The following is a 13,231-nucleotide window of genomic DNA, read 5'->3' on the forward strand; positions in this document are numbered from 1 at the left end:
TTTATTATTATATAATTTTATATATATATATATATATATATATATATAATTATTTATTTATTATATATAATTAAAAACAAAGATATATTACACGTAAAGACACAGTAGCCCGGTATATTATTTTAAATTTCGGCATATATCTTTTGTTCTGAATAGATACACTTTTTGTGAATTAGTAGCAAATAAATCACTAAGGGAACATAATTAACGTAAAAAATCTCCTGTCCATTAAATTTATAAAAAAAAATTCAAAAAATCTTCATTGGCAGCCGTCCTCTAACTGAAAATTGCAATACAACGAAGATCTCGTCATTGTAAGAAGGTGGAGCCGCTCAGGTGGCGTCCGATTGGCTCCTCTCTCTGATCACGTGACACAGGGAGCGGGGATCTGCCTCTTGTAGGTGCAGACAGTGCAGATTCCGTGCAGCAGGCACCTGTGTGATATAATCTCGTTCCCCTCGGGTGAAACGCATCATCTCTGAGGGGAGAAAAGGGGGAAAAAAGGGTTTTAATAATTTTAGTTATTAATTTAATAGAAGACAAAAAGATGGAGCGTAACTATGAGTGGCTCACACTAGTCCGCTCAATGAATCGCACTTAATGACCAGGTGAGAAAATGCTCGTTCCCTAGATGCTGCCTTACGTGTGTTCTGCCAACGCATAGTTGGCTGCGTCAGAGAAGATTATTCCTCCCCATGAAATTATCTCCCTTTTTGTTAAAATGCCACATGCAGACCTCATCTTCCACGAGATTAGGATTTAAAGAATGACTCAGTCTTAATCACGCAGTCAGACACTGATTTATGGAAGTCAATGGAGAAACAGACTTCATTAACATCCCCATGAAGCATCGGCTCAGTGCGGGAAAGTCGCTCAAAATATCATGTGAATGTATACAGCGCTGGGGGGGGTGTATTACTGTATACAGCGCTGGGGGGTTATATTACTGTATACAGTGCTAGGGGGTTATATTACTGTATACAGCGCTGGGGGTTATATTACTGTATACAGCGCTGAGGGTTATATTACTGTATACAGCGCTGGGGGGGGTGTATTACTGTATACAGCGCTGCGGGGTTATATTACTGTATACAGTGCTAGGGGGTTATATTACTGTATACAGCGCTGGGGGGTTATATTACTGTATACAGTGCTGGGAGTTATATTACTGTATAGAGCGCTGGGGGTTATTACTGTATACAGCACTGGGGGGTTATATTACTGTATACAGCGCAGGGAGGTTATATTACTGTATACAGCGCTGGGGGTTATATTACTGTATACAGTGCTGGGGGGTTATATTACTGTATACAGCGCTGTGGGGTTATATTACTGTATACAGCGCTGGGGGTTATATTACTGTATACAGCGCTGGGGTTATATTACTGTATACAGTGCTGGGGGTTATATTACTGTATGCAGCGCAGGGAGGTTATATTACTGTATACAGCGCTGGGGGTTATATTACTGTATACAGCGCTGGGGGTTATATTACTGTATACAGCGCTGGGGGGTTATATTACTGTATACAGCGCAGGGAGGTTATATTACTGTATACAGCGCTGGGGGGTTATATTACTGTATACAGCGCTGGGGGGTTATATTACTGTATACAGTGCTGGGGGTTATATTACTGTATACAGTGCTGGGGGGATTATATTACTGTATACAGCGCTGGGGGGTTATATTACTGTATACAGTGCTGGGAGTTATATTACTGTATACAGCACTGGGGGTTATTACTGTATACAGCGTGGGGGGTTATATTACTGTATACAGCGCAGGGAGGTTATATTACTGTATACAGCGCTGGGGGGTTATATTACTGTATACAGCGCTGGGGGGTTATATTACTGTATACAGCGCTGGGGGTTATATTACTGTATACAGTGCTGGGGGTTATATTACTGTATACAGCGCTGGGGGTTATATTACTGTATACAGTGCTGGGGGGATTATATTACTGTATACAGCGCTGGGGGGTTATATTACTGTATACAGCGCTGGGAGGTTATATTACTGTATACAGCGCTGGGGGTTATATTACTGTATACAGCGCAGGGAGGTTATATTACTGTATACAGCGCTGGGGGTTATATTACTGTATACAGCGCAGGGAGGTTATATTACTGTATACAGTGCTGGGGGTTATATTACTGTATACAGCGCAGGGAGGTTATATTACTGTATACAGCGCTGGGGGGTTATATTACTGTATACAGCGTGGGGGGGGTATATTACTTTATACAGCGCTGGGTTTAAGGACAATATTTTTTCCATGGTATTTCATCTTGAAGGACATATCCAGACAGCGGCAGTTTTTTATATTAAGTTTAAGAAATAAATTCTCTTGTGCAAAATCCAGTTTAAACCATTCACAGAACTCAAGAGTCTCTTGTTCGGTTACCTTTCCGATGCAGCCAATAACCCACGCACATCAGCTGGCATTAAGACTCATCGGTTTGCCAACGTAAAGGTCTCGCGGTTAATTATTTGCTCTGATTACCCAAGAGCTTTTAATCACACGGCGGCGGGCAGCGCTGATTAAATAAAGGTTTAAGCTCCTGGAACAATCCACAGCACGTCCGACGGGCATTTACGTCACAATCCAGGATACATGACGCTAATCTCCATTTACATGGGTCTTTCCGTAGGTCACGCGGAGAAACGTTGATTATGGCTCTCTTCCCTCCGATCTCCCCTGCGCTGGGATCAGCAAGCTTAGACTTGCACTGGCTGGTCGCAACGTATGCGATCAGCCAGCAGGGGGAGCAATCGGGACATCCTAAAGGTAACCGTCGCACCTTTTGTGGACATACCTGTACTTTCATAGGATAACAAAGAGGTTAAACTACCTCCATATGCTTTTTTTATTTATTTATTTATCAATCAGAGCAACAGCTTGGGAGATATTTAGCTTAAAAGAGGGATGCATATTAAAAGTACATAATTAGGCATTAATTGTTGTTTGGGGGCAGTAAAATGTCCCTTCAAAGTACTGAACTGTAAAAAGATTTCTAATTTGATTTGTTTAATATTATTCTAATAATATAATCTATCTTTTTGTATGTGAATGCATTAGTCACTTATTATAAGTGGAATTCCAGCTATCTTTGAGTATGAGAATGAGATGAAGGAGTTTAAAGATATTTGCAAAGAACGCTCTCTCGAGGAAGATTCCCGTACGTCTCAGCTAAAGCTGGTGTAATGCCCGCTACTGCCTCTGATCTTCAGGATGTGGAAAGAAAGAAAAAAGAAAAAAAATTTTGGAGTTTTTGTTCCAGACTGAATGAATAAATCCATGGAGACAATGAGAGAAAAAAAAAAGAAGTGAAGGAATGAACGACATGAAGCTTCTAAAATACAAACGAGACAAGCTTCCTCCAAAGGACTGAACGGTACCTGGCCGATCTTTAAAACCAGAGACTCTAGATCTAAACTAACGGCAGTGGAAAATGTTCTTATTGGAACCCTTGCTGCTACCTCCATCAAAGCCCAACAAGTAGCATGAGCAAGATCTGAACAAAGAGTAAAACCTACGCCGTCGGTATCTTCATATCAAGACGGGAATCGTTTCCAAAGCTTTTGAGTTAAACCGATGGCCTACTTTGGTACAAAGTTCTTAACCAATTTAAGGGTATTGATTTCCAGGATCATGTGGAAGTCGCCAGGAATGGAAATAATGACAGATCCCGGATGATGAATGGCCGACACCACCGGGGTGGACAATGCCAAAAAGATTATAAAATTCTGGATGTTAGGTACCAGGCTTTCCTGTTTCTGTGGACTCACAAATTGCTTAGCTATTCTTTGGAACTAATTAGAATTATTGATTTTTCTGTATATATGATGTAATAACTGTGCATGACACAGAGATCCAAGGGTTCAAGTTGTAGTCTCCTCCATTTTTTTTTAGGGTTTGGTGTCAGTGGTGGGATATCCAAAGTCAGTACGCTTGAAAATCATCACACGTTAACGTATAACCACCTCGGGAACGATAAAAACCTCACCTGTACGGAGCGATCCGCTAACACAGCCACGCTGCGTGAAGGTCGCAATCAACGGACGAGAGACCGCAGGACGGGACATCACGGACGTCAGATAGCACTGGAGCACATCTTCGCTCTTCTCTTCACTCTGATGGGTGGCAAAGAGCGCGTTAGACGATCAGGAGTCAGGTTCAATCGCAGAAAGAGGCGGCTACGCGGAAACTTACAGTCAGGTCACAGTTTCTCCCTCGATTCTTCGCGATCACCTTCCCCGTGGAGAGGACGCGGGTCTTCAGAGCCTCCCAGAGTCTGTCGGATACACCCAACATCACCAAGACCGCCTCGTCCTGAAGATGCAACAGAGCCTCCCCTGATCCATCCTCAGCCTTCACACTGAAACGTATGAGTTAATGTCACCCGCACCGACGTATAACGCTTTATTTCTTCTGTATACAAAATATATACACAAAAAAACAAACCAGTAAAACAAAAAGGACATCGATGAAGAAGAATGCTGGGTACTTACCTGGCTCTGGCTCTGAAAGCCCCGGACTGGGATGAGCAAGTGGGGGATCGACTGCAGGCTCCCTTAAGATCAAGAAAGAAATCGGTTTCATTGTTGGGGTTTTCCAAGGATCCATGGATCTGTGACTGGTTTGGGGGGGGGCATTTACCTTAGTAAATATATCCCTGCACAGGGAGCACTCCCAATACAGAGTCATGCTGAGGACATGAGACACCGAGCACACTGTCCGCCGAGGAGCCGGGAGCCCTGGGAGTTGCGCGAAAAGGACGAGAGGTGGAGGCAAAGCCTGCAGACTGATCGAGACCACCGTGATCAGAAAGAGAAGTTATAACAGAATGCAGAGGGCAATCACTTCAGTTTACTGCCCTCTTAATCTCCAAAAATGTCCGCTGCTCACCTGTGTTCTGCTGGGAGGCTGAGGACCCTCACGCAGGTAACAGGTGTGCTCCGCAGGTAGACATTGCCAGTCCTACGGGCAGAAGAAGAAAAACCGCAACATCAAGAAAAGGAGAATTCTAATTTGCAGAACGCTTCTGCTACATCGTAAGATCGGGGGGGGGGAATAATAAATACAAGATTTCACATTTATCTAGAGGAACCCTTCCTAAGCCCATGACAAATTTTTACCTGAAGGGGATAAAGAAATCCCTTCATGACCCCCATTGTCCTGCCAGATAAATTATCTCCTGGGAAGCGGAACGTTAAAACGACAAAGAAGACAGAAAGGTGCGTGAAGAGGATGACGGTACCTGGACACTTTCCTCTCCATTCCCTGCAGCGACAGAGTGGCCCCTGGGAGCAGCCCAAGAGGATACGGGACCCAGGATAGATCCATATAGACAGAAACACAGGCTTGGCTGACACAGTCGCCCAAGGTAACCTTGAGGGAGACCCCAGGTGGAAGGAAAGTCTCTGAAGAAGGGAGAAAGCGAGGGTCAGATCAGCCGGGACCACTTTGGAAGATAAGGTTCTTGGTTCCTACCTGGAACACGTGTTCTGGAGGAAATCAGGCGTGTGTTCTGCATGTCGCACATGGAACGTTGGGTCATCACACCATTGACAGAGAGGAGAGACCCTGTGGAGCTAAAATGGACCAGAATAAAATGAGGACAGTCTCCATAACAGTTAATCCATTTATTGAAGATATGTGTAACTTGCGCTTTTTAACATAGGTTAAGATAACTTAGGGGAGGAATAATCATGCAACTTCCGAGGTGGGTCTCTAGCGTATAAAAATTGCTTACTTGAATCGGTAAACCTCATTACCGAGTATTATTCAGTGTATAGAACTGAAAAACATGATTTTGGGAGAATGATGAGTTTGCTTTAAACAAGTCCCGTTGGATCTCTACGGTATAAGATATCTGCATGTTACAGGTTGGGCTGAACCCGGACTAACTAATAAGATCAGCTTGGATACAGAGCTAACACTCACTTTAACTTCAGTGCCTCCTCCACAGACAGAGGCTCCTCGGGGGTTAGCAAAGGCTTGGAAGTCTGTAATGGGAAACAAGGCGCTCAGCAGGCGGATACACAGGAATGATGTACGCTCCGCGCATGTATACACTGGTTTAATTACCTCCACGTCTTGCAGCGTCCACTCACCAGGAACACTCAGGCACAGGGATTGTTGGATTTTGGGGGGCTGCTTACTTGGACCGTTAAATATTCCTAGATCCTGTTAATGACACATGATAAGTAGACTAAGTCATAGTAATGGGGGGTGACAACAGTAACAGAAAGATTCATCAGTCTACCCCCAAGTCTGCCCCTCCCTCTGCAGGGCGACAAAGACAGAAGGAGCCGGGAGTCTGCCCCTCCCACTGCAGGGCGACAAAGTCAGGGGGTGCTATAATAACCCTCTTCACACACCCATACCAAATCCGTGAAAGTGAATTAGTGCTCACCGTGGCTCCATTTGCAATTAAGCGATACGCTCTGTTGGGCAGAAGGAAATGATGCCAGCGAACAGAGGACCTGGAAAAGATTAACGCAATCTGCGGGAAGAGAGAGGAGAAAAAATCATACATGGATGCCGCAGAGATGCAATGAAACGATAGGAACAAATACCCCGCAGCGGGAGCCCAACCTTTGTATGTTGATCTTGCTCTCTCTTTTCTCCTTCTGCGTCATCTAGTAGACGAGGCGCCCCCAGCCACACGGCCCTGGCCTGGAACCGCAGCCTCCCGTCGTGGTCAGGCAGCTGACCCTCCAACGCCTCCACCAAAAAGAGACGACACGGCCGCGGCCCGTCAACTCGTGACTTTTTAGAGGAGGGTGACAAGGATGAGGTCGATTGTGGACAGAAGGGACAGCTGTGGTACGGATGAAGGATTCTTACATCGCAAGCAAGGAAAAGAACATACGTCCTGCAAGAGACGCAAGAAGAAGTGGAAATCAAGTGTCGGCAAGGTTGTCTGATCCCTCCTCAATCATTATCATGAACAGATCCCTGGCTGAGACCGAGGAACTATACCAAGGTGAACGGAACAGACCGTGACTAGAATATATAATAAATGGTCGAACATTCTGAAAATGCCCCCCAAAAAAAACAATTATAAATATATTCATATTTATAATTGTTTTTTTTGGGGGGCATTTTCAGAATCCAGGATCTTTCCTATTGTGCACTCTATGGAAGGTACATAGGAGCCCTTACTTCTTCCGCTGACCCTCTGACTTCCCTTTGTTCTGAATCCTCTCAGAGACCACGCGATACCGACGTACTTCCAGAACACACCCTGCAGGAACAAAGGACTTTATCGTTTAAGACTTAGGACAAAAAAAAATAAGAATTGTCTTTTTTTAAATAACCAAACTCCACCAATGCCAATGTTGACAACAAGGAAGAGGCGATAAGTCATGGTTGGCGCGACTAGAATTAAAGAAGACGGCCTGGGTGTCTGGTTAAGGAGATGTGGACCTGGAAACCAACTTGCTCAAGGCATAACTTTATCTTGTTCTCCGAGAAACCATGGGGGTAAGGGGCTGGGTGGACGAAAAGAGTTTGGTTGCTGGCCGAGAAGCATTTAATAAAACCCAGAACGGTTCACGACTACCAATCCATGCGATGGGGGCACGAGGCAAAACCATGCAGGTGAGAGAATCCGTCTGATCCTTCAACTTAAGGGATCCCGAAGAAGAGACGTGAAAAACACCGACCAGGACCTTCGATGGGCGGAAAGACGGAAAAAAGAGAGGCCTGTTACATTGTTTCCGATCTATACAATGTATGCCACGAGTCTTATGTACACTGCGCTGGTCAAACAGTCAGGTTACAAATTCTATTTCTAAGTTTTGTTTGTCTGGCTGTCACCTGGCAGCAAAGAGATATATTTCCTGGGTTCTGAACATGCGTTGGAAATGCACACCCACAGAAACGGATGGAAAAGAAGCAAGAATATATTAATATATATTAATTGTGTATTTAACATATTAATCCGGTACTTACAGGCCGGTCCAACAGGTCTTGAGAACACAACGAAGAGGAGGACCAGTGGAGATCTTGGATTGGATCGTCCGTCTGAGAAGGTCTACTGTTAGATACTAGGGAGGGTAATTTAGCAAAAGGAATTATACACCAAGGGGGTGTCATTGGAGAATACTGAAAGGGAAGAACATCGGGGGGGGGAAAAGTTAAGATTTTTTCCCATAAAACCAAATATTAAACATCTTAAACCCACATCCGGCCCACACAATGATTAAGCATTCTCTGCTTTCTACTGTTAATCCCACCACACTCTCTTACCGTTTGAAGGGGGCAATTGTGTGGGTCGCCAAAGACCTCTTCATGCAAGTGCCTCTCACTCCTCTGTTTTGGGTTTGAGAAAGAGGACAGCGTCTGGCTGAGCAAGTTTTCTGCGATACCCGGGGTCCCGGAGCTGACAGACCCCGAGAGGCAGCGTTGGGTGACATAACGAGGACACAGCCTGCAAGCCGAGAAAGAACCACAAAAAAGAAAGTTACGCCACAAGTCTCTCACAGCGATCGTGCTAAAGAGAAGGAATGGTATCTCAGATATCTCCTCTTTATCTCCCCTACGCTTACTTCTGCCGTAGCTTCTCCATGATGTCCGACACCCACAGATACTCAGGCAGCGCCAGCCGGTACTGTAAGAGGAGGTGAACGTGGAGGTAACCGGCTACGGAAGCGGGTAAACACGGGGAGCAGAGTCGGGAGAACTCCACAACTCTCAATCTGCTCCTCAGGCAGCACGAGAGGACGATGGTGGGGAAGAGCGGGCTGGGAGACTGCTGGAAGTGAGCATCAGAAACCTGAGAGAGCGAGAGAGACGCAGATGTGCAACGTAGGCTGGGTTTTCTGCACAAATGAAGGATCTTTCTTATCGCTGAAACTGCCCCGACTCCTTGCCTCTCTCCTCATTCTCTCACCTCTACCGTCGCTCCTTCTCTTAGACCCCTTCCTCGGCTGAGTAGCTGCAGGTACGCCGTGCACAGGGTCACCTTCCTGTCCAGTTCGTACAGGCCGGCACGGGCATCCAAAACTCTGGTCAACACGCCCTGAAGGGGGAAAAAAAGGAAACAACAGAACGAAAAGGTAAAAAATGATCACTTGACCCTAAAACACCTTGAGTGTTGCCTGGAATTCTAAGTTAATTAAGCTGATTGTAGCAATAACAAAAGAGAAGAGGAACACCTCCTGAAAATCAAACTTTACATTTTCACCTTGTATGACAAAATCTTGGACACTTTCTCCTTATCACCCTTTGGTCTCTGCTGAGGTCGGTGGTCATTTTTCACATCGCTGAGAGGCGCCCGGTCCTCCGCCTCCTCCTTGGCGTAAGCGACAGGTAGCGGCAACAACGGCGGAGGCAGGCAAAGGAGGCACGAGGAACCGCCGACAGCAAAAACCCTTTGTTGGGACCCTCGCAGGGTGAACACCGTCAGCGACGTCACTTTGTAGGTCTTGCCTACGCACAGCGCGTGGTACCAAGAGAGCTTGGAGGGGGTCTGTAAAAAAAAAATAAAGGAAAAATGAGAAAGGAATAACCCGCCTGCTATTTGCCCCAGTAGGCGGGGCACGGGCAGAAGAGCCATATTCCTTATATCTATAATCATTAAAACACTCCCCACCATGGAGACACATCTACGTGTCATCAAGAGGAGCTTTTCACATAAATACATAAAAAAAATTTAAACTAGATATTATTTAAACCAATAGCGATACGTTTTTTGGTAAGCGTAATACCTTTGGAGAGACTTTGTTTAAAAATAAGAGACTATTATAAGTCAAAGAGGTGGAGATCTGCCACAAAGGGTGGCAAAGTTAGCATTGTCCTCCTCCATCCATACAAAGGCTGCCTGAACCAATCAACAACAATCAGCAAGCTAACGATAGGGGAGATATAACTTAACGGGGAGGAACAGGAAGTTAGCATATACATGTTTAGCGTCAGTATAGATCAATGGCTGTTCTGTTGCATCGAAAATTGGTACAAAAAGATATAAAATCATGGACCGTGAGGGCTCGGGATAACTCAAGCACAGGGAAAGATGTCACCTGTACGATAACCGGGACAGAAGTTTCGGAATCTTCCAGAAAGAAGAAGAACACTTTCTGTCGAACATTCAGGAAGGAAGTGACGGACGCCAGCTTCCCGGATACAGAGACTCGTTCTTTCCGAGAACGTGACCTGGGAAAGAGGAAACAGGAAACTTAAAATCGCACATCACCCGCGTCCAGAACTGCCTGCGCGCCATTGCTTACCTGTCGTGTAGATGCAATAAGGCACTTGTAGGTGTGAGGGCAGGGAGCGAAGCAGGGTCTGACTTGTCTTCGCTTGGAGGAGGTGGGAAAATACGCAGAGGGGGTTCGAGCACTTCGATGTACCCTCCTGATGAGACCGGAGGACAAGACGGGATGTACGACCAACACGGAAGGAGAACCAGAGCCCCAATTAGAGATAAATCCAGGTGTGACATCTGAAAGAACATCAAGACATATTATATGAATATAATGAATGCGGGTACCTCGCCGTCACCCAACACAGCGGGTATTTACTCACATCATCACCACACGCATGTACACCCTTACCTCACATGGTATAGAGCCACTACCATCTTGAAAATACAAGCTCCCATCATGCTGCGAGCCATCACCGGGGGGCTCGTCCGTTACATAACCCAGGAGGAGGAGACGAGCCCTGGGGAGAACCTTGTCTGTTGCTGAAGGAGGATCTCGCGCATGTTTCTGCCCTTCCGCAGACCAAGCCTGAAAGCGCTCTGTACCCCAACCCAGGAGAGAGACGCACGGGGAGTGCTGAAGGGAGACGAGCTGAGAAACGGGGGTAAAACTGGAGAACAGGGAGAAAACAGAATAAGACACATTGTAACCTGATTTAAATTACATTTTAGGTTAAATATTTTGCTCCTCGTTTATATACTAGTATATTATAAAAAACAAACAATATATATATATATATTATTCTTATTTATTAATTTTTATAGTAAATGGGCAACGTCTTAGTAAGAGAACATCACACCTCGTTGAAACTCTGAAAGTGGAGTGAGGAGGAAGAAGAGAACGTCAGGAGGGGAGATTAGATAATGCTAGTTGCGCCACCCTATGCCACGTCTGGCCTTCTCAGACATCAATCAGAACCTTAATTGTAAACAAATTACCTCCAATAGAATTACACAAACTATATAAAAAACATAAGGTATGGGTTAGTTCTATGAGCTGTGAAGATAGTTGTAGTCCTTCAAGGATGGATGCAGACCTGTAGCTCAGAGGCAGCTGTGGGCACAGCCCGCGCAGGCACCTAACGATTGCGTCGCTTAGTTCTGGAAGAGAGGGCTCTTCTCGGTTTATCAGGTAGTCACGGACGTGTTGCTGGGTTGCCTTCAGCCACGCGGACACCTGTGTGGAGACAGCATGGAGATGATTCTGCTGGAGGTGACAGCGCGAGGTCAGAACATTCCGTAATAGAAGTTGTCCTAGGTTGGCACGAGGTGGCTGGTACTGGCTGAGCGTGAGATGGAGATGAACCTGGGGGATGGCTCTGCCCAGACGCAGCGAAGCTTGTTCTTTGGCCACATATTTCTTTCTAGAGGTTTTACTTCTAAAGAGTTAGGCTGCTCTAACCTGGACCACGCAGTTCCGCTCCTAACCGGTCATCCGACGATCTCCATCTGTCCTCTCCTCTGATTTCCAGCTTTGCCCCATCCTATAGAATGCCCCTCTAGGCCTGTCCGTCTTTCCCCCTGCCTTCAGTTGCTATGTGGTAGCTGTGGACACACGCCTCCGTTGATCAGGGTAGATCAGAGGATCACCCCCAACTGCCCATTGGGGCAGCTCAGTAGGAAAGTGCTGGAAAAACAGGACTATGCCGCAGAAAACGTGGTAGTTGGGAGGCATTTTTGTTTATTGAAGCCCCAAAGTTTTGGAGCCAGCTCCCATTCAAATAGCCAGAGGGCCACTTTTGTATCAGAGGTTGTGGTTAGAGGTATGAGGGGTGGGGGTTGGGGGCCTTCCCATTTAATTTTTTTATATAAGTCTATTGGATGGTGGGCTCCTTAGGCAAGACTAGAATGGAAATATGTTTTATTTTCATTATTTCATTTATAGCAATTTCCTGTTGTTTATATACACGCATTATTGTGAATGTCAGTGCTGTGGAACACTGCAACACATCAGGAGGTGCATAAGAATTTGGGACCCAAAGAGGGACTGGCCAAACTTAACAGGGACACCTAGGAGGTATGCGAGATATGGAATGCAGTACAAGGTGAAGTTGGGGCTGCACGACTTACCTGGGCCCCTGGGGGGTCCTCTATCTCCATGGTAACATCAGTCCATGTGGGTTATTCCCTCCTATTTGTAAATAATGGTAAAACCCGGAAATGAGGCAGGGCGGCACCATGGCTCGCTGGCGGAAGTAGACGCACGGTGGTGGATTGAAGCCTGACAGAGATCATACGCCACCTGGTGGTCAAACCTGTGATTTATATAATCTATAGTCATGTTCCTCGCGAGTGCTGTCAGAGGTAGCGTGGCCGAGCGGTCTAAGGCGCTGGATTAAGGCTCCAGTCTCTTCGGGGGCGTGGGTTCGAATCCCACCGCTGCCATCTCGTTTTCGTTTCGTTTTTACGTAAATCTAAAATAAGCCTCATTAAACCTAATCTAATTCGTTATATGAAACGAGTCTGCTTTCATACGGCTGTGAGTGAATGAGAGTTATACCATGCAAACCAACGGATCATCAAGCTAAATAGGCGTTTTGCATTTTGCTAGTAGAAATGTAGCCGTCTGACTTTGATACTACATATACGAATATAAATATGTGTTAAAAGCTCCATAGCTGAGTAGAACGTTTTGGGTTTATATATATATTTAATATATATATAACACGCCCCTGTGTATTTAAATGGGGGGATGGGAAAAAATAAAAATTGGGCTCGTCCGGGATTTGAACCCGGGACCTCTCGCACCCAAAGCGAGAATCATACCCCTAGACCAACGAGCCAGCTATTCGTTGGTTTTGGGAATGAGCTTGTGAAGCATTCCATAGTCAGAGAGGACCGACCCTGTTACTCCACGCACTTCCGTTCGCAATATCTGTTTTGCCTTTCCAGGCCACTTGAGTGAGTTTTCTTGTCCTGTTTGGAAAGCCAGGGTTTATATAGTAACACGGTGCAGACTTTCCAGTTGAACAGCTCAGACATGAAAGGTCCAGTATTTGGAATTTTTCACCAAT

At 45.7% G+C, this 13,231-nt stretch overlaps 1 protein-coding gene and 2 non-coding genes across 3 annotated transcripts; 1 reads left to right on the top strand and 2 right to left on the bottom strand.

Annotated features, from left to right (window-relative positions):
- Positions 1–93: 93 nt before the first annotated feature.
- On the bottom strand, positions 94–12,382 carry CTC1 (CST telomere replication complex component 1). Its single transcript, XM_053463408.1, has 24 exons — positions 12,288–12,382; positions 11,255–11,394; positions 10,570–10,828; positions 10,243–10,457; positions 10,036–10,168; positions 9,201–9,485; positions 8,907–9,035; positions 8,563–8,789; positions 8,264–8,444; positions 7,967–8,119; positions 7,575–7,683; positions 7,175–7,256; positions 6,605–6,884; positions 6,423–6,512; positions 6,095–6,193; positions 5,951–6,012; positions 5,498–5,598; positions 5,265–5,427; positions 4,913–4,984; positions 4,664–4,808; positions 4,516–4,577; positions 4,217–4,382; positions 4,011–4,137; positions 94–478 (listed from the first exon to the last, which is right to left on the bottom strand). The coding sequence occupies exons 1-24, from the start codon at positions 12,315–12,317 to the stop codon at positions 333–335; spliced, it is 3,456 nt and encodes a 1,151-aa protein (XP_053319383.1). The 5' UTR covers positions 12,318–12,382; the 3' UTR covers positions 94–332.
- Positions 12,383–12,520: 138 nt separating this feature from the next.
- TRNAL-AAG (transfer RNA leucine (anticodon AAG)) lies at positions 12,521–12,602 on the top strand. The gene has a single exon. It is a non-coding gene; the product is annotated as a tRNA-Leu (tRNA).
- Positions 12,603–12,928: 326 nt separating this feature from the next.
- Positions 12,929–13,000, bottom strand: TRNAP-UGG (transfer RNA proline (anticodon UGG)). The gene has a single exon. It is a non-coding gene; the product is annotated as a tRNA-Pro (tRNA).
- Between the last annotated feature and the right edge of the window lie 231 nt (positions 13,001–13,231).

Source organism: Spea bombifrons, chromosome 4, assembly GCF_027358695.1.
Source record: "Spea bombifrons isolate aSpeBom1 chromosome 4, aSpeBom1.2.pri, whole genome shotgun sequence".
Classification (NCBI taxonomy): domain Eukaryota; kingdom Metazoa; phylum Chordata; class Amphibia; order Anura; family Pelobatidae; genus Spea; species Spea bombifrons.